This window comes from Salmo salar, chromosome 11 (genome assembly GCF_965601325.2).
Source record: "Salmo salar chromosome 11, fSalSal1, whole genome shotgun sequence".
NCBI classification, from domain to species: domain Eukaryota; kingdom Metazoa; phylum Chordata; class Actinopteri; order Salmoniformes; family Salmonidae; genus Salmo; species Salmo salar.
Window position 1 is genome coordinate 27,401,190 of NC_138301.1, and position 27,929 is coordinate 27,429,118.

The 27,929-nt window shown below is 43.2% G+C and overlaps 1 protein-coding gene across 2 annotated transcripts in view; it reads right to left on the reverse strand.

Moving 5' to 3' along the window:
• Window positions 1-7,428: 7,428 nt before the first annotated feature.
• The window catches only part of LOC106562365 (serine/threonine-protein kinase 33-like), a 53,304-nt gene continuing 32,803 nt past the window's right edge, over window positions 7,429-27,929 (reverse strand). Inside the window, exons 2-14 of one of the 2 annotated variants that reach the window (XM_045689276.2) lie at window positions 22,527-22,583; window positions 19,899-20,043; window positions 19,269-19,382; window positions 19,019-19,123; window positions 18,733-18,871; window positions 16,373-16,458; window positions 15,656-15,743; window positions 15,491-15,566; window positions 14,430-14,542; window positions 14,158-14,243; window positions 13,579-13,965; window positions 13,104-13,211; window positions 7,429-8,142 (exon numbers count right to left, since the gene is read on the reverse strand). In XM_045689276.2, the coding sequence (XP_045545232.1) occupies window positions 8,002-8,142; window positions 13,104-13,211; window positions 13,579-13,965; window positions 14,158-14,243; window positions 14,430-14,542; window positions 15,491-15,566; window positions 15,656-15,743; window positions 16,373-16,458; window positions 18,733-18,871; window positions 19,019-19,123; window positions 19,269-19,382; window positions 19,899-20,043; window positions 22,527-22,555 (1,617 nt within the window). In that variant the 5' untranslated portion in view covers window positions 22,556-22,583 and the 3' untranslated portion in view covers window positions 7,429-8,001. Of the gene's footprint in view, window positions 8,153-13,103; window positions 13,212-13,578; window positions 13,966-14,157; window positions 14,244-14,429; window positions 14,543-15,490; window positions 15,567-15,655; window positions 15,744-16,372; window positions 16,459-18,732; window positions 18,872-19,018; window positions 19,124-19,268; window positions 19,383-19,898; window positions 20,044-22,526; window positions 22,584-27,929 lie in introns of both variants that reach the window. The other variant, XM_045689275.2, reaches the window with a different exon arrangement.

Consider the following 27,929-nt stretch of genomic DNA (forward strand, 5'->3'; position numbering starts at 1 on the left):
AGAGAGGACTGGGGTAGAGAGAGATAGAGAGAGGGCTGGGGTAGAGAGAATACTGGGGTAGAGAGAGGACTGGGGTAGAGAGAGGACTGGGGTAGAGAGAGGGCTGAGGTAGAGAGGGGACCGGGGTAGAGAGAGGACTGGGATAGAGGGGTAGAGAGAGGACTGGGGTAGAGAGAGATAGAGAGAGGGCGCTGGGGTAGAGAGAGAGGGCTGGGGTAGAGAGAGGGCTGGGGTAGAGAGAGAGGGGACTGGGGTAGAGAGAGGGGACTGGGGTAGAGAGGGTGGGAGGACTGGAGTAGAGAGAGAGAGGACTGGGGTAGAGAGAGAAAGGTCTGGGATGGATAGAGAGAGAAAGGTCTGGGGTAGAGAGAAAAGACTGGGGTAGAGAGAGGGCTGGGGTAGAGAGAGAGGACTGGGGTAGAGAGAGGGGACTGGGGTAGAGAGAGGGGACTGGGGTAGAGAGAGGGGACTGGGGTAGAGAGAGGGGACTGGGGTAGAGAGAGGGGACTGGGGAAGAGAGAGGGGACTGGGGTATAGAGAGAGAGAGAGAGGACTGGGGTAGAGAGAGAGGGCTGGGGTAGAGAGAGAGGGCTGGGGTAGAGAGAGGGGACTGGGGTAGAGAGAGGGGACTGGGGTAGAGAGAGGGGACTGGGGTAGAGAGAGGGCTGGGGTAGAGAGAGAGGACTGGGGTAGAGAGAGAGGACTGGGGTAGAGAGAGGGGACTGGGGTAGAGAGAGGGGACTGGGGTAGAGAGAGGGGACTGGGGAAGAGAGAGAGGACTGGGGTAGAGAGAGGGGACTGGGGTAGAGAGAGAGGACTGGGGTAGAGAGAGAGGACTGGGGTAGAGAGAGGGGACTGGGGTAGAGAGAGGGGACTGGGGTAGAGAGAGGGGACTGGGGTAGAGAGAGGGGACTGGGGAAGAGAGAGGGGACTGGGGTAGAGAGAGGGGACTGGGGTAGAGAGAGGGGACTGGGGTAGAGAGAGGGGACTGGGGTAGAGAGAGGGGACTGGGGTAGAGAGAGGGGACTGGGGTAGAGAGATAGGACTGGGGTAGAGAGATAGGGCTGGGGTAGAGAGATAGGGCTGGGGTAGAGAGATAGGGCTGGGGTAGAGAGAGAGGGGGTCTGGGGTATAGAGAGGACTGAAGTAGAGAGAGAGAGAGATATGGGGTATAGAGAGAGGGCTGGGGTATAGAGAGCGAGGACTGGGTAGAGAGAGAGAGGGGACTGGGGTAGAGAGAGAGAGAGAGAGGACTGGGGTAGAGAGAGAGGGCTGGGGTAGAGAGAGAGGGCTGGGTAGAGAGAGAAGACTTGGGTAGAGAGAGAGGACTGAGGTAGAGAGAGGGATGGGATAGAGAGAGAGGGCTGGGGTAGAGAGAGGGATGGGATAGAGAGAGAGAGGACTGGGGTAGAGAGAGAGAGGACTGTGGTAGAGAGAGAGGACTGTGGTAGAGAGAGAGAGAACTTTGGTAGAGAGAGAGGACTGGGGTAGAGAGGGCTGGGGTAGAGAGAGAGGGCTGGGGTAGAGAGAGAGGACTGGGGTAGAGAGAGGACTGGGGTAGGGAGAGGGATGGGATAGAGAGAGGACTGGGGTAGAGAGGGCTGGGGTAGAGAGAGAGAGAGGACTGGGGTAGAGAGAGAGGGCTGGGGTAGAGAGAGAGGGCTGGGGTAGAGCGAGAGGGCTGGGGTAGAGAGAGAGAGAGGACTGGGGTAGAGAGAGAGTACTGGGGTAGAGAGAGATGTGATAGAGAGAGAGGACTGGGGTAGAGAGGGCTGGGGTAGAGAGAGAGGACTGGGGTAGAGAGAGAGGACTGGGGTAGAGAGGGCTGGGGTAGAGAGAGAGGACTGGGGTAGAGAGGGCTGGGGTAGAGAGAGAGGACTGGGGTAGAGAGAGAGGACTGGGGTAGAGAGAGAGGACTGGGGTATATAGAGAGAGCACTGGGGTAGAGCACAGCAGGCCATATTTCCTGTGGCTGAGCCCTAGCTTCAGTCATCCCAGAGGAAATGAATCGACTCAGGGAAGGACCAGGAGGATCTTACCGTATGGTGCACCTGCACCACTAGCTACATAACTACACATAATACATACCAGCTCGTCGAAGAATCATACATTTTCACCCACTTTTTTGGGGGGGAATATAAATATTTGTTTAACCCAAATGCCTTTAGCAGTCATTCAGTGCTCTTAATTGCTATGGTAATTCCACATACTTTTGGAACTGAGGGTCAATTTGGACAGAGCAAAGGTTTTTTAGTTCAAATGAGTCACAAGCCCTTCATAGTGTGTGTGTTACATGAAAGGCATTGCCCAATTATTTCATCATGCCTTTTTATTCATATTTAATGCAGATGAATTTTACCCCCCAACAACAGTCATTAGTGAGAGTTGGCTAGAGATACTCTAAACGGGTAGATTTGTTGTTAGGGTGTTTATACCTCACAAAGAGAATGTAAAATGATGATATCTGGAAGTGACTTCAGGCTTACTCTGAGTAGAATTCCTGTATACACTCTTATTTACACTCTATTCTTCTTCTGCCTGTTTTGTTTACAACAAAGTTTCCTAAAAACAGCCCTCAGAAAATAAATATTAAGTCCATTTTCAAACCTAAACATATTAAATATTCTTCCTTTGATCGACCAAATGTTTTTGTTTTATTTTCAGCATGGTTTACAGTGACAAATTTCCCTCTAGACCAGTTGGAAAACATTACAAACAAGTACAACATAAAACAAGCAATAACAAAATACTACAATGGCTCCAAACAGTAGCATTGGGGACAAGGCTGTGGCTAGGACTCGGTCCCCCTGGTGGCTGTACAATGTTTATCCTCACAGTTGACACTAAGGCCATGAGGACAGTGGCGGCTACTTAACATAATAATACATGTTAAAGAGAGCACACAATATCCAGACCCTGTACGTTACCGGGTTTGTAAATAATATCAGTGTTTTTTACAGAATAGACCTCTGAAAAATGATGTGACAGAAGCAATCAATAAAGAAGTCAAATTAGCTGCGTCCTACAGTACAGTGACTGAAATCTACCATGTCTTCAACTTTTGAGAAAATACTGTCAGTAACTTGACAAATGTCATTAACAAGAATGACCACGTGTGAATCTCCAAGTGAGATATTGGATAGGAGACTGTTCTGATTGTTGTTCTTGTTGTACTGAGGGGCACAAGGGGCATTTTATTTTCTGTCCGATAATTGAATTTCTTCCCCTCTGCTGTGCCAAGTTGTGTTTTTGTGCGTAACCAGGGGCCTAGTGGTTTTCTGAGCCTCGTAGGAACAATCCCTATTATTTACTTGACTGTGACCTCATATCGAGACCCCGAAAGTCTCTCATTCTCCAGGAATCCACTCCTGAAGCGTACATCTAACGGTGCCTTGCGTTTTTACTGGACTGTAATGAATGTTCCAATTACACTGAAGGTGATGGAGGTGATTTTCCTGATATGACTGATTGCATCTGGCACACTCCATTTCACTATCTCCCTGCTTTCCAGGCACTCCTGCGGTCAGCCGGGGCTACAGGGAGGAAACTGAAGACCCACTTTAGTAATACACCCTCTCAATGCATTGCCAAACCACGATGCCGCCGAGGTGACTACAGAATTACGTGCTCTAAATAAATTGATTCATACTTGCAGAAATGTGTCAAATGACCTTTCCGCCGCTCATTACACATGGTGCACATTACACCAGAGAAATGCTCCTTGTTTGGGTCCTTTGTCTCACCCACACTCTGCCACCTCTAGGGGGAATGGTAATTCATTGAAATCATTTCCATGTGTAAGGTTGTGCAGGTCCCTCTTCGCCGTGTGTCAATGGGTCGATAGGTATTTGGAGCGTACAGTGGAGGTGATAAGAACTCCAGTCACACTGTGTTAAATGATTGCCAAAGCACCGTAAAAAAAGCCAACTCAAGGGCAGAGGAGTTTGAGGAGAGGCAGAGGCTCTGTCCTTAGCCGATGACATTCCGACAGCGGTGGCGATGGTCAGTACCCGCAGAAATGGAAATATTTCGGATCATTCAAGGCTGGGCACATTTTTCATTTTCTGACCTTTTTTTCAATTATTAAAAGGTTGTCTGTGAGAATCGAACAGTCTCCTTGGAGGTGGTATCATCCTGGTTGACTGAATGTAGGGAGGGTATTTTACCCAGCCTGCTCTTTGCAGAAATGGAAAGAACTTTTGAAATGAAGGGTTTATCCTGATCAGAGGCTGGCTGCCAGAGAGAGCTGTGACTTTAAGAGGGGCCCATACATGCTGTTGATTAGTTTTACTGAGTGGGTATGCAGAGACCAATAAATTAAATATGAATAAATTAAAAATGTACTCTAGCAGAAAATTGTTTGGAAAACAACCACCTCCCCATTAAAATATGTATAGTAATGCCTTTTATGTGCTGTAACTTGGGATTAGATATCACTGTAAATTAACACGCCATCCAACCGTAGTCGAGAACTTTTCACTTTTAACAAGGACTTATAAAAAAGGCATTTACTCTAGTGTGTTCACTAATTAATTTGATATTCAAATGAGTGTATGTATTATAATTGCAAATATCCCAAATAAGAGTAGTTTAAAAAAGGAATAGTGTCAACAAAGATTGATGAGGCTTGCTTTGAAATTGCCATCTGTCTCAAATGTTTACTTAAGGTTTTTACGCCTTTCTTCTTCTTTACAAATCCAACCCACTGCTGTGACATCATGCTTTCCCCTCCTCCTTTATCATTTTGAATATGTTTGTTTTGGTAAAATGGTTGCGTTGTAGCACAGCAAGGGAGGATTCACACACATACAGATGCAAACATTGAAGGGGATCAGGGACCTCAGCATGTGTGATGAGCTCCTACAGATAACGTCTCTGAAATGTTTCCATGACATTGTAGCTGCGTTACCTCATTAGCACAATGTCACGGCAGCAGAGAGGTGTGGTGTGAGGGAGGATGTTGTGTTTGGGGGAGTGGATGGGGGGCTCAGCTGCAGGTATCGGGTCTCTGCAGATGAGCTGATTAATTAAAGGGAGCTCTATTAAGGTTATTGAGATGCAGCCCCCACCCCCCTCCACCCTCATCTCTGCCTGGCAGTGAATAAAAGGGGTTCTAGCAGAGGGGGGGCCAGGGGAGGGATGCATCCTTTCCTCCTTTGACATTACCCCCCCCCATGAGCCTCACCACAGGTGCCATCTCCTCACCCCACCCTTCCACAGTGACACACTCTCTCCAGGCTGCAAAATGGGCTACATGGTTTTAATCCCCCCACTCGGGAGGCTGCTCGCACCCTCCCCCTGCTCCCATCTGTCAGGAGCACCGCTGGAGACGGGGGCAGAGGGCGCATCCCTGGTTCCATCCCGCCGAATTTCTAATTTCCTTTGCCTCCATGCCTTGTCGCAAACTCACACCCCTAACCTAGCCCCCATACCGCCCTGCTTGTTCTGTGCACTCTCCTTCTCCCTCTCTGTACTTCTGCAAAATCTGATAGAAGTTTGGTGCATCAAGAAAAAAACCTAGCTGACATTTGTTTGCTTTTTTAATACATAAATGGATAATACTGCTGCATATGAAGACATCAGACCAACCAGTTTTCCTCCATGTTTTTCAATCTCTTTAAATGTCTTCTTCCCTGAGGTCTGTAGATGCACACACTTACTGCAGGTCACATTCCACTTGCACAATTCAATTTGGAGATTTTTTCCCATCTATATTGAATTAAAAGTCTGGCACAAGAAAATGAGGACCATATGCTGAAATCCCATCTCTGCCTCTGACAGCGCATTAGCCATACAGGAGGTTGTCTAAACAGACCTTGTGCAAATTCAGTTCATGTGTCTAAAAGGAGGAGGGGTTTACAAACTGAATGAATCATTGTTATCTTCAATGCTTTTTATTCTCAGATCAGTGGATTATGCTGGGAGAAAATGTCCCTCTCAACATGCTATTTTCCTTAAATGAATCATTGAGACACATCACAGCAAACATGCAGTTGTTCATCACTGACAATTTACATACACCATAATTATTTAATGGCTCAATCAATCACACACGTATACGGCTGCATTCACACATGAAACCAGATAGCAGGCCATTCTAGCCAGCGTCCACCTGTCAATTCTAGAAATTAACTCTGGAATCCACTACAGCTCCATCTGGTGCTAACATAAGTAGTATCAAGTAAATTACAAATGTAATCCCACAATATTACAGTTTGGTGTTTTCCCATTTCCTTTTGCCCTTCATTTTTATTGATAATATACACGGAGTATACAAAAAATTAAGGACACCTGCTCTTTCCAAGACACACTGACCAGGTGAAAGCTATATGATCCCTTGATGTCACTTGGTAAATCCACTTCAGTGTAGGTTAAAGACGGATTTTTAAGCCTTGAGACATGGATTGTGTGTGTGTGCCATAGGGTGAATGGGCAAGACAAAATATTTAAGTGCCTTTGAACGGGGTATGGTAGTAGGTGCCAGGCACACCGGTTTGTGTCAAGAACGGCAACACTGCTGGGTTTTTCACGCTCAACAGTTTCCTGTGTGTATCAAGAATGGTCCACCACCCAAAGAACATCCAGCCAACTTGACACAACTGTGGGAAGCATTGGAGTCAACATGGGCCAGCATCCCTGTGGAATGCTTTCAACACCTTGTGGAGTCCATGCCCCCCAACTCAATATTAGGAAGGTATACTCAGTGAATACTATAAAATATATTTAATTTGTCATTCACTCTGTGCTCCCATAAAGCATAATTTTTTTATTTAGAAAGTTGTGTATCAAAACTAGGCTCTAAAACAACCTACCCCTCCTGTAGCCAGTCATTCCTCCCGGCATGTGGAACCATCCACCAGGCCAGGAAAGGAAAGGCAAGCATGCCTACCTGGACAAAGCACTGGCAGACTTTGATTAAAGGGAGCTATTTACAGTTTAAAGGCCGTGAACCAATCACCAAAAAGGAAAAATGTGCCATGTGCTTCGCTTCAAAAGAGCTAATCCAACCACCACACATACACACAGAGAGAGAAAGCCTCTGCTCACTCCGTGCTCCACTGTCTGCACACATTCACTTCAAGATGCAAATGGGTGGATTTGAAACACAGCCTCTGTGGGTTGTGCTTGACTACTTTAATGTTGTATCTATGCTGGGGATTATTCTCTCTACAGCAGAAAGACCTGTGCTTGAATGGCAGAGCCCTGAAAGTAGCTCCTGCTGCTTTCAATGGCCTCCCAAACGAGATTAGAGCCATGGTTGCCCTCAGTCCCAATCCCCTGCATTTTCATGGCGTGTAACCAGCCTGTGTGCCACTGGCGGTCTGTATTGACACCAAGAAGGTCAACAGCATTTTTTGAGATTTTAGAAAGTGAGAGGTCAAAACAGAACAACAGAAAAGTTATCACAAAATCAGAACAAAAAATATATAATTTCTGATTATGTTTATTGAACACAAAATAATGGAGTATCTGTACATTAGTTTATTCTCATGATGCTTGGCAATCATCCTTAAATCATCCTTAGAACAGCTCAATGAAAAGAATAAACAGCAGACAAGTTTGAGCCCCTGGTCGCCACTGACTACTAATGAATGTTGGACTATTTTTATGTTAATGACATGTGTGGGGAAAAACAAAGCACTTTGAAGATCTTTCATACCAAATTTGCCCGTTAGGATACTGAAAGAAATAGAAAAGTATACTTTTACAGTATATAGAAAACACTAACAGCTACACAACCCAGTGAACCACTAATAAATCATGAATTAAACCCAACGGAATAAATAAGAGAGATGAACACTCCCTTTGAGTTTCCCCATCTACTTTTTAATGAGTGTATTTTGAAACGACTCAGACTGTCAGTGAGTTTGATATGGAAAATACAGACAAAGTATGTAACTAAGCATAACAGAAACGACAGGTAGCCTAAGATAGGTCAGTGGGGACACAACAGGGATAGTTTGAACAACAGGAATCAGGTGCTTTACTGTGAAATCGTTGCTATGTCTTTGTGGGCCTCTGCCTTCCCTGGACCAGCCACTGGTTTGGGAGCTGGCCCCACTGGGGAAGAGGTTGGGCGGGTCTCACTCTTGTCCTGTGGGCTGAGACGATTTGCACTCGACTGCCTGGAGAGTTTGCCACCTGTATGGGACTGCAAAGATAAGATACTCACATTCATCTCACACTAGGCCAACACAACAGGTTCCCCTCTACAGAACAACATCTACTGGATCTGTCACTACCTCGGCTCACCTTCTAGGTAAATCTGTCACCATCTAGTGGTGAGTGAACATCAACAGCACCAACATGATGGCCAAAAAGCATTCAAACGCCCACACTAGTAGAAATCCACTTTTTTGAGCTGAAAGACAATTGCCAGAGCTTCCTCATGGTGTTGCACAACGATTGAAGTCAATAATTCATTGTTTTAGGTCAAAGTATAATATATTTGGGCTTGAAAAATTGGCCACTTCGTGAAAATTTGTGCAAATGACGTGTCTTTTCCTATGAAATGACATGCACATTCTTTTTAGCCGACGTTTCGTTTCAGGGCTGGGTTTTATTTGAATGGTACCACCCACCAGCATGGCATTGCTTATTAATCATAAACACCTGCAAAGTTTGCGAGTTGCGACTGAGCTGAGAAATATAATAGATAATTTATGAAAGATGCCAAAACTGGAGATAACAATAGATGACAAAGTCAAAGTAACTTGTTTCCCCTATCCATTTGTGGCGAAGTATCCCTACATTAGGGATGGGCAACTGGTGGCCCGCGGTTTGAAGGCACTCGGAACAGTAGAATACACAAGGTACAATTTTGCAACTTGGTTGTGCATCAGCAGATTATTCTCGTTATGTCAGTCAGTAACCACGTTTCCATCCACAGTTTTTATGCGAGTTAAGTAATATCATATAAAAAAATTTATCATATGGGCCTCCTCAGTGGCACAGTGGTCTAAGGCACTGCATTGCAATGTTGTAGTGTCACTACTGGGGTTCAATCCCAGGCTGTGGGAGTTCAATCCCAGGAGTCCCATAGGGCGGTGCACAATTGGCACAACATCGTCCGGGATAGGGGAAGGCTCTACTTGTCTCATCGCGCTCCAGCAACTCCTTGTGGTGGGCCGGGCACCTGCAGGCTGACTTCACCCGATGATACTCGGGAAACCTTGCAGTTTATTAGGCTACATGATGATCAATGCTTGATTGCCATTTGACAAATAAAAATATTCTCGCTCTTATCATGTAGACTAGACACTGTATTATTGTTATAGTATACTAGATAGTATTTTAGTTGTCTCTTGGTGTCTTTACTATATTTAACCTGTTGGGGCTAGGGGGCAGTATTTGCACGGCCAGATAAAAAACGTACCCGATTTAATCTGGTTACTACTCCTGCCCAGTAACTAGAATATGCATATAATTAGTAGATTTGGATAGAAAACACTCTAAAGTTTGTAAAACTGTTTGAATGGTGTCTGTGAATATAACAGAACTCATATGGCAGGCAAAAACCTGAGAAGATTCCATGCAGGAAGTGGAAATCTGATTTGTGGATCACCTTCAACACTTTGCCTATGAAACACACCGTGAGTTAGGATTCATTTAGCACATCCTAAGGCTTCGACTAGATGACAACAGTCTTTACAAAGTGGTTTGAGTCTTCTCCGGTAAAAACTGACCGAACGAAAGGCCTGGAAAGTTGGTCATAGAGGGAGGGCCATTACTACTATGACGCGGGCGCCCGTGGGTACCCTCTCGTTCCGAAACATTTCCCAGTAAAGTTATTTTTAAATCTGGCAATGCGGTTGCATTCACGAGATGTTAATCTATAATTCTTCGAATGACAATATTATATTTGACCAATGTTTTCTAATAGTAATTTTGTAAATTGTAGCGCTGATTCACCGGAAGCATTTGAGGGAAAATATTTTCTGAACGTCATGCGCCGATGTAAAATGCTGTTTTTATATATAAATATGAACTTTATCAAACAAAAAATGCATGTATTGTGTAACATGATGTCCTAGGAGTGTCATCTGATGTCTTCATTCATTTGTCAAAGGTTAGTGCTGCATTTAGCTGTGTTTGGGTATTTGTGATGCATGCTAGTTGCTTTGAAAATGGCAGTGTGATTATTTTTGGCAGGGTACTCTCCTAACATAATCTAATGTTTTGCTTTTGCTGTAAAGCCTTTTTGAAATCGGACAACGTGGTTCGATTCAGGAGAGGTGTATCTATAAAATGGTGTAAAATAGTCATATGTTTGAGAAATTGAAGTCATAGCATTTATGCGGTATTTGTATTTCGCGCGACGCGATTCCACTGGCTGTTGACTAGGGTGGGACGCAAACGTCCCAGGTTCCCAGACAGGATAACTCTTATTTTATTTGTATTTAATGTAATATCTTATGTTGTTCTTGTCTACTACTGTTCTGTACTTTGTCATGCATTTAATTTGTATGTGGACCCCAGAAAGAGTAGCTGCTGCATGTGCATTAGCTAATGGGGATCCTAATAAACTAAACTAGACAACCCGCACAGCCTCCCCACACTGTATCTGCAAGCTGTTGGCTTGAGCGCAGGTGCCAAACACAGAGTAGGCACATTTACTATTTTACACAACAGTTTTTGTAACAAAAGTATTGGTAGAGTTGGAAATGAGATGGAAACACTAAACTTTAGATTTTTATTCGGTACATATACATTTAAATGAAAAAGTATATTTTGTGAGCACTATGTCATCATTTATCTGAAACAAGTCCATTTGGTGGAAACATAACACCGCTGGTAAAATGTGCATATTTTCTATATGCAGATTATAGAATATTCACGTGAAAATCTGTCTCCAATTGGATGGAAACCTACAGTGGCTTGCGAAGGTATTCACCCCAATTACAGCTGCAAGTCTCTTGGGGTATGTCTCTATAAGCTTGGCACATCTAGCCACAAGGATTTTTGCCCATTCTTCAAGGCAAAACTGCTCCAGCTCCTTCAAATTTGATGGATTCCGCTGGTGTACAGCAATCTTTAAGTCAGACCACAGATTCTCAATTAGATTGAGGTCTGGGCTTTGACTAGGCCATTCCAAGACATTTAAATGTTTCCCCTTAAACCACTCAAGTGTTGCTTTAGCAGTATGCTTAGGGTCATTGTCCTGCTGGAAGGTGAACCTCCGTCCCAGACTCAAATCTCTGGAAGACAAACAGGTTTCCCTGTAGAATTTCCATGTATTTAGTGCCATCCATCATTCCTTCAATTCTGACCAGTTTCTCAGTCCCTGCCAATGAAAAACATCCCCACAGCATGATGCTGCCACCACGCTTCACTGTGGGGATGTTGTTCTCGGGGTGATGAGAGGTGTTGGGTTTTCCTTGATGGCCAAAAAGCTCAATTTTAGTCTCATCTGATCAGAGTACCTTCTTCCATATGTTTGGAGAGTCTCCCACATGCCTTTTGGCAAACACCAAATGTGTTTGCATATTTTTTTTCTTTAAGCAATGGCTTTTTTCTGGCCATTCTTCCGTAAAGCCCAGCTCTGTGGAGTGTACGGCTTAAAGTGGTCCTATGGACAGACACTCCAATCGCCTCTGTGGAGCTTTGCAGCTCCTTCAGGGTTATCTTTGGTCTCTTTGTTGCCTCTCTGATTAATGCCCTCCTTGCCTTGTCCGTGAGTTTTGGTGGGCGGCCCTCTCTTGTCAGGTTTGTTGTGGTGCCATATTCTTTCCATTTTTTAATAATGGATTTAATGGTACTCCGTGGAATGTTCAAAGTTTCTGATATTTTTTTATAACCCAACCCTGATCTGTACTTCTCCACAACTTTGTCCCTGACCTGTTTGGAGAGCTCCTTGGTCTTCATGGTGGCGCTTGCTTAGTGGTGTTGCAGACTCTGGGGCCTTTCAGAACAGGTGTATAAATATACAGAGATCATTTGACACTTAAATAAAGTACACCTGTGTGCAATCTAACTAATTATGAGACTTCTGAAGGTAATTGGTTGCAACAGATCTTATTTAGGGGCTTCATAGCAAAGGGGGTGAATACATATGCATGCGCCACTTTTCCATTTTTTATTTTGTAGATTTCTTTTTAAACAAGTATTTTTTTTCATTTCACTTCACCAATTGACTATTTTATGTATGTCCATTGCATTAAATCCAAATAAAAATCTATTTAAATTACAGGTTGTAATGCAACAAAATAGGAAAATACTAAGGGGCTTGAATACTTTTGCAAGGCATTGTAGCTAGTGATAGTCAGTGAATTAGCCTACGTCAGCAAAACATTTCCTCTCCTGCCCATGGCAAAATGAGTAGAATTGCATGAAATTAGTTATAAATTTGCAAAATCTTCTCTCCGCTCCATGGCAAAATGTGCTTAATTTAAGCAAACTTGCTTTATGGATGCGAGTACGCAAACCCAGCAACTGCGGCCCATGATGAGTTCAGATTTTTTGTGGCCCACACCCTCAAAGTTGCCCATCCTTGCCCTACATGCTTATGACAAATCCAGCTCCAGAACAAGCCATAGCCTAGCTGGCTAATCTTTTGAACAACAGATAACATTAGCTAGCCAGATAAAGTTAGCATGCTAGCTAGCTAGCTACACTGACAGCCGTCAGAACCCTGCTTGTTGCTTTTCCCCACTCCACGTGGAAATCACCACAATGGTCCCACCCCCAATTCATGAATATGTATTAGCAGCCTATGTTATTCTTCGGAGGTGGAACCTAAACGACAATTTCCTCTATAGGAAAGGAATTACGTCGAAATAGGGGTGGCATTGCCCTCTGGTGGGAGCCTTTAAAACTAAAAGCATTTTCTTTAACAAATCAACCCATTTTGAATCAGATCTTATACATTCCAGGCTGTTTTGTGAAGACAAATAGAGATTTAGCTTGGCTTAATATAAAATACATGAATCAATGGCCCGTGTGACAAATTTGAAAAAATGTTGCACGATGAAGAGTTGTAATCATCTTCATTGCATCAATATCAGAAAAAAAGTCTAAACTGTCAAAAAACAAATATCTAATGGTAGCCTAATTCCCAGTGTTGTGAGAAGAGGACTTTGCAGACAGACTGCTAAACGACTGACCTGTGAAGTGGGGGGACTGAGTGAGTTGCAGACCTTCACAGCAGAGCCGTTGGTTTTCAGTCCATTGGACGATGAGGAAGCAACCTTCTTCTTCTTCTTCTTCTGTCTCTGCAGTGGATTAGAGATATCGGAGGGGGATTGAATAACCCTAAATATTGTAGAGAGCCTGAACCGCTAGGTGATTACTCCCATGCTTTAAGTATAGCTACGCAACAAAGACCTAGTCTTTAGTCAAAAACAAGATCATTACCACATAAGCTAATTGATGTGGAAGTGGAAGGGAAACGGAAGATCGTATACCAGTGTGTAAGTGAAACAGCTCACTTGCCAAGAAGGCTAATTTTAAACCAAAGCTTGAGTCATGGTGGGTTTAGTGAGAGGTTATTTTGAACCTAACACCTATGAAGTGGCAAGTCATGATGGCGTGACTGAGTTGTGTGTACAGCATGTGTGGTAATTTTGTGTACTACAGTACCTGTTTGGTGGTGGGTTTGCTGCTGCTACTGTCTGTGTCTCCCTCATAGCTGAGCTCAGTAATGTTCCTGCGGTTACTGCGCGCTGAGGCCCCCCTGGGCTCCGGCCTTACCTGGTCCTCCAGCCTGGCCCCACCCTCCATCCCTGCCATGTTCTCAGGCCTAACCCTAGGTTCCAGTGTTACTGTATGCTCTGATCCTGCCCCGTCCTCCAGTGTTGCCCTGGGCTTCAGAGTCAGGCTGTCCTGGGAGCAGCTGAGAGAGAGCTCGTTCAGCACGTCACTGACCACCTCGCTCTCCTCCTCACTCTCCGCCTCCTCCGGGTCATCCCGGAACAGACGCATCATCTCCAGCACGTTGGTGGGTGTGGCCAGAGTGTTGGAGTCACCCTGTAAGACACAGTACCACTACCTAATGTTAGACCACCTCTAAAGGGTTAATATCACCACACTGCAATAAACCCCATAAACCAGGCTGTGAGATACCAATTCCCAATCCCATCATGCAGCAATACCAGAGAGAGTCCTTCCTGTACTCATTATTGTTAATGTGAAATGTAGCTGGGTAGATCAGCCCCTTACCGTGATCCAGGGGTTATCCAGCAGCTCATTGGCTGTGATGCGATGGGCGGGATCAACTTTCAGGAGGCAACTCAACACTTTTTTGGCTGGTGAGATAAAAATGTGACAGTCAGTACGCTATGTTAAAGTCATGTAATAATAACCATTGTAAGAAGGACCTATCAGCTCAACCTGGATGTGGTCAAGTACCATGTGTCCTTAGAGTTCCATATCACCAGAGATGTTACAAACAGAAGTCAGAGAGGTTGAGAAGCAGTACTACTGTATGTCACCTGCATCACTGATAGAATCCCAGACGGGTCCGTCAAAGTGGAGTTCTCCCTTCTTGATCATGTCAAAGAGTCTTTCCTCAGAGGTGGCGATGAATGGAGGTTCCCCACACAGCCTACAGGGAGACAGTCCTGTCAGTCACACAGCTTACAGGGAGACAGTCCTGTCAGTCACACAGGCTACGAGGAGACAGTCCTGTCAGTCACACAGGCTACGAGGAAACAGTCCTGTCAGTCACACAGGCTACGAGGAGACAGTCCTGTCAGTCACACAGGCTACGAGGAAACAGTCCTGTCAATCACACAGGCTACGAGGAGACAGTCCTGTCAGTCACACAGGCTACGAGGAGACAGTCCTGTCAGTCACACAGGCTGCGAGGAGACAGTCCTGTCAGTCACACAGCTTACAGGGAGACAGTCCTGTCAGTCACACAGCTTACAGGGAGACAGTCCTGTCAGTCACACAGCTTACAGGGAGACAGTCCTGTCAGTCACACAGCTTACAGGGAGACAGTCCTGTCAGTCACACAGCTTACAGGGAGACAGTCCTGTCAGTCACACAGCTTACAGGGAGACAGTCCTGTCAGTCACACAGCTTACAGGGAGACAGTCCTGTCAGTCACACAGCTTACAGGGAGACAGTCCTGTCAGTCACACAGCTTACAGGGAGACAGTCCTGTCAGTCACACAGGCTGCGAGGAGACAGTCCTGTCAGTCACACAGCTTACAGGGAGACAGTCCTGTCAGTCACACAGCTTACAGGGAGACAGTCCTGTCAGTCACACAGCTTACAGGGAGACAGTCCTGTCAGTCACACAGCTTACAGGGAGACAGTCCTGTCAGTCACACAGCTTACAGGGAGGCAGACCTGTCAGTCACACAGGCTACGAGGAGACAGTCCTGTCAGTCACACAGGCCTCTAAAACTATACTACTAGTTGATTGGTCACTGGGCTAACTGTACATAGTATAGAAAAAGCTGCTACAGTGAGAGGGAGAGACACAGACAGACCAGAAAGACAGGCAGTGATAAAGGAGGGATGGGTGGGTGGGTGCATTGCTTACAGCATGTACATGATGACCCCAATACTCCACACATCACACTGCTGACTGTACTCATGAGCATTGATCACCTCAGGAGCTGAAACAGAGAGGAGAGGACTGGTTTTAACAGGACTTCTCTAATATGATGTGATCTTTGTGTGTAGGAGCTAAGCGTGTCAATCTTACCCATGTAGATAGGAGTCCCACAGGTGGCTTTCAGCATGTTCTCACTGCCAACACCCCCCTTCTTTACTGACAACCCAAAGTCTGTCACCTGGGAGGAGAGAGGGCCGACAGCAGACACTGATACATGCTGTAGGCCTGCGTGTGTATCTATCTCATATCAAATCCTTTCTTGTTAGTGTTATTTATCAGACAAAACAAGGTTTACTTGAAAAGCAACTGGGCCTCTCTATGTTAGATGAATAACAAATATGAGCTGTACATGCAATATGTTCTCATGTAGTAAATAATGGCAGGCAGGAGAAATACAACAGGAGAAAATATCCAGGAGAGATGACCTCCTCCTGACAGATAAAAGCATTTTATACCGTGCCAGAACAACGCTGTCTTCCAGCAGTGTGTGTGTGTGATTTATGCTGCCGCCCTGCCTTGTTTGAGCCCACGCTCCAGGTATCTGCTTTAGCCTGTGCTCCGTCAATGCACACAACATGCTGGGCCCAGGCGGTAATTTGTCTTAAAAGATGCTCTTGATTCACCGTTTTGTACGGCGTGATATAAAGGGGAACCAAACGGGGGTCTGTCATAATGAAGTAGCATTTAAAACCATTTAGGGGGAGAGTGGGAGAAAAAAAACACATCAGCAGCCTGTCCTTAAGTCCCTGCAGAGACTGGCTGGATGAGAAACAGCAGTGAAAGTTTCAGTTTGTGTCGCCATCTCACCTTGATATTGATCATGTCATTATCAACACCATGATGATAACTCTTCACTAGAATGTTCTCCAGTTTCAGGTCTCGGTGAACTATGTCTGAAATACGAAAATGAAACCACCTTTACTATGAGAAGAACCAACCATAATGGCTTTCAAAAGGTCTTTAGCAGAGAGGACAAGTATGATGGTTAAAAGCAGTTAAAGGCTAAGTCTACAATGAGTAATTGTCCCCCACGATGAAATCGGGGAAGGGACTGTGGATCTGTCTCAGTCCGTCCGTATGCCATCTCAGACAGTACTGCATGATTTCGACTAAACTTGGGTGAATAATGTGTCTTACCGTAGAGATCCGGCATTTACAAAATGACACTGATTGGCTCAAGGCGGGAGCTATAGTAATTAACTGAAATGTGTGAGTCATACCAGAGAGGTAGAGGTGAAGCGAGAGGGATAAGGTGTCCCAAAATCTGTCTTCTCCAGCAGGTGGTGTTTAAAAAAAAGAAAATGCTCACCAAGTAAGAAGTTTTTGTATGGAGGTCAATGAGTGTCAAATTCTGTGACAAAAAATGGAATGGCGTTTTTGCTATGTGTGGCTTATTTGATCTAATATAAGTTTTGTAATGCTTAGGTTGTTGCAAGTGTACTGATATAAGTAGGACACGTGACATCCCTGCATCATTCGTGTGGGACGACATGTTTAGTGCTGCCTTGTTTTCAACAGGTGACATCTCCACAACCTTAATCAATCATGGATGTCATCGAGCATTCCACTGGGAATGAGTTTGATTCACTGAGAAAGAGAGGGGTTCTGCCCCAGCTGAAGTCCCAGAGATTGTGACAAGAACAGCTACTTTATCCTCAGGAAAACCATGAGCGCTTTACTAAATTCAAGCAATCCCTATGACAAATCTCTAGATATCAGCCTTCTTTTAAAAATGGTGAGCCACAAAGTATCAGTGGTCATTACAAGAGATGTGCAGAATGGAGCGGAGGATTCGGAGACGTTTGAAAGAGTTATAAAGGTTCGATTAGATGCTGCTGCTAGATTGACTTGATGGGATGGAAAATAAAGTGTCTCTGCACACATATTAGTTTGAGAAGTTCTCTCCCCTGGAGTCTTAAAGTTCAACTCTGTTAAAGTGATTTTGTGAGAGGGGCGGAGCATGCTGACCTCTAATATATTGTTTCCTCTGCTCTAATGTTCATGTAGATTGAGCTCAGGACTAAATAAAAAGACTCCGGGGTGTACAACAGTGGATGAACCTCTATATTTATATAGTAACAACAGTATGGTGAAGAACTAATAGTACAATGAACAAATAGTTCACAGAATTCATAGTAATATTCCATGGGACCAAATCAATCGTTCTATGCAAAATAAATGTATCATATCAATGTCTTTACTAAACAAATGTGTCATATTTACTGTTGAATAAGTAATGCATGTAAATGTTCATGCTGCTTATATATGGGTAAAGGACAATTCCTCCACCTTTTTACCTCATATTCATCATCTCCAGCACCAAACCATTGTCTACATATCTGAAAACAGCGTGTTTATATTTCTTTCCACAAAATGTATTGGTGCACTGTTTTCATATATGTACACACTGGTATTGTGCTGGAGACAATGAAAATGTGGTTGAAAAGTGGTGGAATTGCCCTTTAAGGCCACTACCTGTGACAGTCACTGCTAACCTTCAGCACCACATCCCCACTGGTATCATTAGTCGCCATAGAAGTGCGGCACGACAGCGCAGAGGGACTCTTAGTGTGAAAACACACCTATTAATCTGTATTCCTCCCCAGCTCGTTGTAAATGAGTCATTAGCCCCATGTAATGGTGTCTCATTGCCAAGCAACGTCCTAAATTACCTCTAACTAGAGATTTCACCATCAGGAGGGGGGAAAAACAGCATCTTCAAATAAACCCCTCAGACTCAATTAAAAGGGCTACCATTTTTGCCTGGCAGTTGTTCATTATTATGTCATTATTAGAATAAGCCAGGTTCTATAATGACTGGGAGCCATAACATGGTATCATCTCCCTGATTATCACACGTCAATGAGGCCAAAGCAATTTGACTCATTTGAGTACGATGTGACCGTGATATCACCAATTTGAACATTGTCCCCGCACACAATTTACTCATACAACACATTGTCTGTAGTGTTTGCATTAATGTTGGAATGATTTAATCAGTGCACCTAGATTAGTTAGTTATGTTTCATAAAGGTCAAAGAAGGCATAGTCTGATATTCTGCCTCTTACCCTTCCTTTATTGTTTCTTGAAATAAAGTTTCACAGTGTAAAATATTCAAATGTAGATCCTTGTAACGATGTGAAATCTATAACTTTAGTCATATTACCCTTCTTATGCAGGTAGACGATGGCCTCAGCCAGGCTGTAGATGATGTGCCTGGTCTCCTCCTCTGTGAAGCGTGTGTTCTTCTGAAGGAGCTCCTTCAGCTCCCCTCCCTCACACAGCTCAGTAACCAGATACATCCTCTGGACACAAAGCACAGCACATAGACTGAAAATGGCCCCCACAAATAGATCTGACTGGCCTCGCTCTCATTCATGGTGCTTACGCAATCGTCTGCACGCACACTACTGAGATATTGACTCCATTACTTCTAAGAAAGCATCCCTTACCTTTTGTGTTTCAAAGACTTCCTCCAGATGTATTATGTGTGCATGGTTCACACGTTTCAGGATGCTCACTTCCCGTTCCAACAGTTTGACACCTGAACTTCCAGCCTGCATGGAGGGAAGAAGCTGAGTGAGTGCACTGAGGTGTGGGGCTGTTCTAGTAGCCATTAGACTGACTTTAGACTGACTTTAGAGTGTCTCTTTTCATCACTGCAGTCAACAAGCTGCCCATGGGAAACACTAATTCACTCACCTTCTCTTTGTTCACCTTCTTAATAGCCCATTTCTTCCTTGTCTCATTGTGGGTGGCTTCACAGACGACCCCAAAGCTACCTTGACCTAATTTCCTCCCAAATGAGTATATTTGCTATGGAGATAACAGAGGAACCATTAACAGAAAGGCAACTCACATCTGCTCTGTCAACTCAGTAAAACCATTCACAAGGAAATTTACCCTCAGCTTATGGGCTTGTTTGAGTATACGAGCTCGGGTTTATTTCCCTGCTTCTATTGCAACATTATCTCAAGACCTGAATCTTAAAGTGGACCTTAATTTTCGAGCACTCAAAAAAGGAAAGTTTGCCCGTCTCTGGAGTTGCAGAATATAGTATTTCTAATCAAGTTACAAATGATTAAGTTGCTGCCGCAGTTCATTCAATCTCAGGTCTAATTAACTTGATCATTATCTCTGCGCATGCAAGGCTGAGCACTGCCTGCTGCAGATTTGGCAAAGAGAGCAGCCGAAGCCCCGAGAGAGGGGGTGGAATCAGGAGCAAACGGAGGCAGTATAGAGGTCAGACGGGGAGGGGTAGAGGGTGGTACTAGTGCCCCAGGGCAATGGGGGGTGGTATCTGGGAATAAACAAGATGTGGACTCTACCTACCTGGAGGTCAGCCTCATCCTCCATACGGGTGTGGGGCACCTTCCTCGCTGCACTGCTCACACGGGCAGTGTTCCACTGAGAAGCCATTTTCATGCCAACTCCACAAACATCTGCTGGTGTCATGTACAGATGAGGAGCTTTATAGCTGGGTGAAGCACACACAACACAGGGAAGGAACAGAAGGCACACTGAGATGACCCCTTCTGGGTGCATCCAGGCATACAATCTAATCACACTACAGCTAACAATCATACAACAATGTACATTTTTACAGGATTATTTCAGCCGAGAAATAGGATTTTGCTCAGTTGATGTCCAACTGTTGTTTAACATCATTATTAGGACTGTGACGGTCATGGAATTTTGGGTAACGGTTATTGGTCAGCCAAATGACAGTGGTCTCCGTTCCAATAGTGTTCTCCTCCGCTCCTGACTGCATGTGTTGCCGTGCTGCAGGGAGGGGGGCATTGCCTGGGCAACCAAAGACTTGTTTGTTACAACACTTTGCTTGTTTCAGCAAGGAACAACAAAGTTACATCACATTGTTAAGAATCCATGTTACCGCAGAAACCGACTCAACCGCACGAATGCCCGGCCGCCCAGTCTTCAGTCAGCTGTTCGTTCCACACACAAAAAAATATAAAATAAATGTAAACGGTTATTTTATTTAAACGACGGTTTTCATCCATAACTGTCGGTTATGCAGTAATTGTGCCAGCCCTAATCTCTATGTAGGTCAGGGATGGGCAACTCCTGTCCTCTGGGGCCGGAGTCTGCCGTGACGTCTGCTGGTTCTCTTTTGTCTAGCACTTAATTGCACACAGATACACCTGGGCAGTTTAACTCACATGACCTTAGGAGCCAGTCAGTTGGAGGGCGCCTCAGTAGGAGGCCTGACACTGTCACTGTGGTGACAGCTCTGCTACTTAAGGTAACTCAGATTCTTTCTCCCCCACTGTTTAGACTAGAGCAAGCTGCCGCAACACAGAACCCCAAAATGCTAAAGAGCACCTGGCAGCTTTTTTTTATTAAGAGGATTAAAGTTGGGAAATACTTAGGTGAGACACTTGACATTGGGAAAAGTAAAGGGTTCATTCCGTTTCCCCCTTATAGTACGCAATAAGATGCCTATTCAGACTTTTCATTTCAAATGATAGCATGCTAATAAGTTATAGAAGTGAGTTACTGTGGTGTACAATAATAGGCCTACTCTTTTAATCCATCCCAGGTAAAAGTAATATTATTATGAATCACCTAATCATCAGTCATACTATGATACAACTGTAAAAATGTTATCTTCTTTGTTAAATCACAGAACACATAACCATAGATATATTCCCCCCTGTCAATTAGTGTTTAAGATAAACTACTTAGAAATGGAGACACCATCTCCAGCGTTCAAATTGGCACACTTTGTCACCATTGATTTCTGACCAAACCGGTGTCTGAAGACAGGTTCATATTATTAACACTAAGCACAATTTACTTAGCTTGAAAAACACTCTCCAAAGCCAAATTAAATGTAAAGCAATTATCAAGTGATGACTGGGAGCGTTGGAGTGGATCCGCCACACGGACACCAATTAATTATTAACAGGGAAGCGGTGTCTTTAACCTCTTCACTCTGACGCATTATCTTATCCCTGACAGGGCTCTTATAACAGGCCTGTCTCTCCCATTACCAACTGTCTATTTGCTAGTCAAAATCATTGTGACAGCCTCTGGAAATCCCAATCACCTCAATCACAGCTCATTTGTTGGAGAGGGAGGCATGTGATGAGTGTATCACAGGGAGGGACCGCCATCTTGCTCTGCAGGTGCCTTAGGGAGGGTGTGCCCGCCTGACAGCCAGCCCAGTGGGGAGGAAATGGGATATCAGGGTCAGGTCAGGGAGACGTCTGACCTTAAAATGGGTCACTACAGATCCACAGGTCTTGGATTGCTTTAAGCCAGAGGGGACTTACAGTACTATCACATTCTTGGTTTAGCCAATCTCCCAATCATGTTTGAGTGATCTGCTAATAGTCTCATGAGAAGGATATTACTGTAATGGATTCTAAAAGAAACCTTACATGAGTGATATGTCAGCTTTCAGACTGATTGAACACAATGTACTGTACAGACTGGCTAAATTGAGAACATGCGTTAGATCTATCAGTAAGAGCTGCCATAACGGCTCCATAAAAGATAGGCCCACATATAACTGAATTTGATTGTAAGCATTTCCAAAATATCAGAATTACTGTGCTTGCTATGGAATTGAGAATCTGAACAAACCATATACATGTATTACTCAGTACTAAAGCCTCTAATGGGGTAGTCAAGCCTGTGAATATTGCTTTAACCATAGGGCTTGACGGACATTAATTAAAACGTGAATTAGCATGACGAATGGTATAGGCAGAAGAGGCATGACTGCACTCAAAACTAATCAACAGCTCACTGAAACACTATTGGCACTTATGAAGCCCTAAATTACATATTTAGAGGCAAAAAAATCTGGATTAGACAAACTACATCTTTGCGTTAGCAGCTGCCTTCCTGCACTGAATCAGCGCAAAAGTGCCATGTATTGCAAAGGCCTAGCATGTATGTGAATGACAACAAGGCAATGCAGATTGTACTTACCAACCTGGAGCAGCCTCAAAGTGTTCCATGTTTACTGCTTCTCACAGCGCATCACACCTGAACACAAAAGATAGGCTTATGCTGTTATAATACACATTTAATCATCACGTCAAATAACTTTCATGTTTCTAAGTTTATTCGCCACATACACAGGATACAACGGGTGTAAAACAGTACAGTGAAATTCTTACCTTGAGAGCTCTTTCCCAACAATGCAGTGATAATAAAATAAAAAGTACACATTTAAAATCACACAAGAACTACGATGTGTTAAAGAAACACGAGATTGCAAGTATATACAGGTCAGTGCCAGTACCTTTTTCAATGTGCAGGTGTACTGGAATAGTTGGTGGGTTTACACATAAAGTGACTGGTAGTAGGAATATATAAATAGTTATGGTAATATACTAGTGGATGCAATAGCAAAGAGCACATATTATAGGTTAGCCTATTAGAAATGGGGGTTTTGAATGGGGGAAACAAACTTCTTACATCATTTCCGATGTGATTGATATCCTGCTTTGCGTGTACCTTTTTACTAGTGTACTAGCCTAACAGACTGAATAGAGGTTGGTCTCCACAACCTTCTAAAACAGCATCATCATAGGCTTGGTTCACACACAGAGATACAGTAGAATATATTAACATGTAGGCTATCCTACCAGACAGGAACCATATGCTTCCTCATGCTCACCAGATCTCAGTAGAAAGTAATTATGGCAGATAGAATGTCATCAATCGATCTCTCTGCTTTTTCAATCCTCTCAAACATAACTGTCAGAACCCCATTAGAGTTTATTTACTGGTTGTTTGTGGATGGAAATGCACATTGTTTCCCTTGACTGCAAGGGAGATGCAGTGTTTCAGCTTGGAATGCAAATTAAATGTGACATTGGAATGATGCCTGGACACACAAAGATAATTCTGGACCAGATAGAGGTCTCCTCTATCTCGCTCTCCACCCCTTCCATCTCTTTCTTCTGTTTTCGACATGCACTGCCATCGCACTTTCATGGTCTGTGTGGCAACAGAAAGTTGTAGGCCTAAATAAAATCTGAAGTTTTGATTCTTCCACAATTATTACACTGTAATAAACAAGACATTGGTCCCCCAAAAAATGCCAGTTTTGCAGTTAGTCTCCTAATCATTTTCATTCAGATGAAAGGGGAGCAGTGCCTGAACTGTCTGTCCATTTGCTATATAATCGTTAGCCTACATGTTGCTTTCTTCTATAGGTGTAAATATGCTAAATAATGATGTTTGTTGAAGGTGAAAGTACAGCTCAAAAAGTAGGCAGACTATGAACAGGTGCTGCTTTGTAGCCACACCACAGCTAATTAAAACCTTGGATAAGCCACACACACACACACACACACACACACACACACACACACACACACACACACACACACACACACACACACACACACACACACACACACACACACACACACACACACACACACACACACACACACACACACACACACACACACACCATGTGTGTATGCAATTAAAATGTAGACAGCAATCTTCCTTCCTTCAGCCAAAATATTTCATTCTCCTCATCTGCAACTTAATTATTTATTGACAGCTGGCTTTGATGACAAATGATCAACTTCACAGTACTAATGAAGCATGGAATTACATTACCTGATGAGGGAAGGCTTTGCATGTCTAGAATGACAATACTGAGGCAGTCTAGTTCACTAAATTATGGGATGAATAACATTATATAGACAGATTTAACTGATTGATGAGCAAATCACATTTCCTTTGTCAATGCCATGAGACTGTCAAACTATGGACTTTTTAGGTTAATAAAAGAAGAATAGTCTTGACTAGGCCACAAGCTCTCCTTGGTTACAATTGACTTCCTCTAAAAAGGTATGCCTTTGTGCAGTACTGTATCTGTGCTGAGTGTGTTTATTGTTAAGAACTGTGACTGGAGGAGCAATCAGTCTGAACTGAAGGAACCATGGACCTGTCTTTGTCAAGCTGAACATTCAGACATCCAATATCTGCTTAAAATCATATCCATCATACTGAATTACCTGACAGCTTCAATTGATGGGCACTTGAAAGAAATTGAAGGTGCCTTTAGTTCCTCCCTTCTGCAGCCATAAGTATGTAGCACCCTGTAAACAAGCCACTTAGTGGGCCTTCCAAGAATTCCTTTTGTCTTCTCAGGTCATGTCTGATACAGTGCCTTCAGAAAGTATTCATACCTCTTGACTTACTCCACATTTTCTTGTGTTACAGCCTAAATTCAAAATTGATTCAATTGATTTTTTTCTCTCCCATAATGAAAGTGAAAACATGTTTTTAGAAATGTTTGCTAAAATATTAATAATGAAATATCTTATTTACCTAAGTACATTATATACACCCCTGAGTCAATATATGTCAGAATCACCTTTGGAAGTGATTACAGCTGTGAGCATTTCTGGGTAAGTCTAAGAGCATTGCACACCTGGATTGTACTATATTTGCCCATTATTCTTTTCAAAACTCTTCAAGCTCTGTCAAATTGGTTGTTGATCATTGCTAGACAGCCATTTTCAAGTCTTGCCATAGATTTTCAAGCAGATTTAAGTCAAAACTGTAACTCGGACACCCCGAAACATTCACTGTCTTCTTGGTAAGCAACTCCAGCGTAGATTTGTCCTTTTGTTTTAGGTTATTGTCTTGCTGAAAGGTGAATTTGTCTCCCAGTGTCTGGTGGAAAGCGGACTGAACCAGGTTTTCCTCTAGGATTTTGACTGTGCTTAGCTCCATTCCGTTAATTTTGTTATCCTGAAAAACGAATTGGGTCCTTAACGATTACAAGCATACCCATAACATGATGCAGCCACCACTATGCTTGAAAATATGGAGAGTGGTACTTAGTAATGTGTTGTATTGGATTTGACCGAAACATAACACTTTGTATTCAGGGCAAAAAGTGAATTGCTTCTCCATATTTTAACAGTATTACTTTAGTGCCTTATTGCCCTCTCAGCTGAGGCAATTTTACACACATAAATACACACAGAACAGGTAGCCTACATTCAATATAATACATGAGTTGAATCAAAACATGTTTTACACCCTAGTTCATAAGTTAATGCTTGGAGTCTTCACAGATTGTGTGACATAAAACACCACCTTTCTTTCCTTACATTAATGACAGTGTTATTTGTAATTTTTAAGCATTTAACAATTTAATTAGAACATTGAACTTAAACCCTGTACGAATCATGACTCTTGGAGAACTCGGAAAATGCAATTTAAGTATACCTATGTAACATTTCAATATGTTTCACTGTGAAGACAGTTATAGGTCTATGCCCTTGCAAAATCAAATGCTTCTAACTGAACTCTTCTAACCAAAAGAGTCACCTTACAGGCCTACTGTCATTAACGTATAGCCAGCCTTTTTGTTGGCTGGATTGGATGCGCATTGGTGTCTAGCTGTAGGCTAGTGATATTGTCAACCATCAGCAGCTGATCCAGGAAAGAAAACAAGTATTGATAGAAAATAAAAAGGTAAATAAATGGTCTACTACTTCTGGCCACGGATGGCATGGAGAACATCAGTACCCGCGCGGACCTGAAAAACAACAATGAGCGCTCTAAACAGCTGACTGACAAAAAGCAAACAATGATAAATTAATGATTAGATCTAATGCATTGGAATAAAGGCATAGGTCATTTTTTTAAATCAAGGACACATTGGAAAACAAATGGCAAAAATTAGGAAGCACCAGGGAAAATCTATGTGTAAAGGAGCTCAGCTAAGGCCGAAATCCAGCAGTACTGAGTGGACAGTGCCAAGCACATAGTGCCAAGCACATAGAAATATATTGGTTTAAACCATGACAGAGAGGTGGGGGTGTTCGTTTCATTTGGAAGCTTTCATTTTCATATTTACCACTGTAAAACCTATTTACCACTACATTTGAAACAAATAGGAGAATGGTTAAATTTGCATTATTTAGAGACCACCCCCAAATTTGACTCTTGTTGCACTTAAGAAAGCTAACATCTCATCAATGGGAGCTGAGCCCCCCCTGGCTCCCCCGTAATTCCCACCTTGTCTGTAACTGTTTTAATGTAACCATTGGCCTCAAGGTGAAATCCCTGAGCGGTTTCCTTCCTCTCCGGCAACTAAGTTAGGAAGGATGCCTGTATCGTTGTAGTAACTGGGTGTATTGATACACCATCCAAAGTGTAATTAATAACTTCACCACCATGCTCAAAGGGATATTCAATGTCTGCTTTTTTTATAATTGTTTTTTTATCTACCAATAGGTGCCCTTCTTTGGAAGGCGTTGGAAAACCTCCCTGGTCTTTGTGGTTGAATCTGTGTTTGAAATTCACTGCTCAACTGAATTTCACACACAGAATTAGTCCATGCAACTTATGTGACTTAAGCAAATCTTTACTCTTGAAAACATTTAGGCTTGCCATAACAAGGGGGTTGAATACTTATTGATCCAATACGTTTCAGCTTTCCATTTGATTTATTTGTAAACATCTAAAAAAAACATTATTCCACTTTGCCATTATAGGATATTGTGTGTAGGCCAGTGACAAACAACTGAAAATGTCTACAGGCCGGTGGCACATGCTTTACACAGGGGAAAATGAATATCAATTTGCCTTGCATGCTCAGAGGACTCTACATGTTGCTAGGAGATAAGGCTCAACAAATTCAGAAGCAATTCTTATTGGTTTAATCACAATATTGGCTAACCTCTGTATAACACTAGCCCAAGCTATAGGAACTGAACAAAGGCATCTTGAAAAATATATATTCCAGATTCTCAAATGACGTCTCAAAGAGAAACATCTCAGAATGTAAACGCTGCAAATTAATCTTTGCAAAACACCAACTAGGCCTAATAGCTAAGTTTAAACTTCAGTCATTCAGAATTCTTAAGCAAGAAAATATGCCAGAAGGCCTCAAACTATCCATGCAATAGGAATCAAAGGATGATAACAAAATGGAAATTAATTAGTTGGCTTTCTGAAGACTTCGGGAGGGATATACTCACCAGCAAGGATGGTGATCTTATCAAAGGGTGTCTGATATCATGTTGGTGCATTTCATAAACCATACATTAGAAGAACTAGGCTATGTGCTGTACTGTGTCACAGGCAGTCCTCTACTGGACTTAACGTGTTATATTGGACTGTTTGTAGTTGCAGAAAATCATCTGACAATGCCATCCAGGTCCATCTATCATTATCAATGTATGTGTACAGTACATTCAGGAGATAAAGGTACTCAAAATTACCCATTTTGTATACCCCACCATACCACGAGACATCCATGTCTTCATCACTGGAAAAGATAAACGGTTGACTTTGACATCATTTAAAAGCTTACAAAAAACAGAGTGCTAAAACTATTTTATT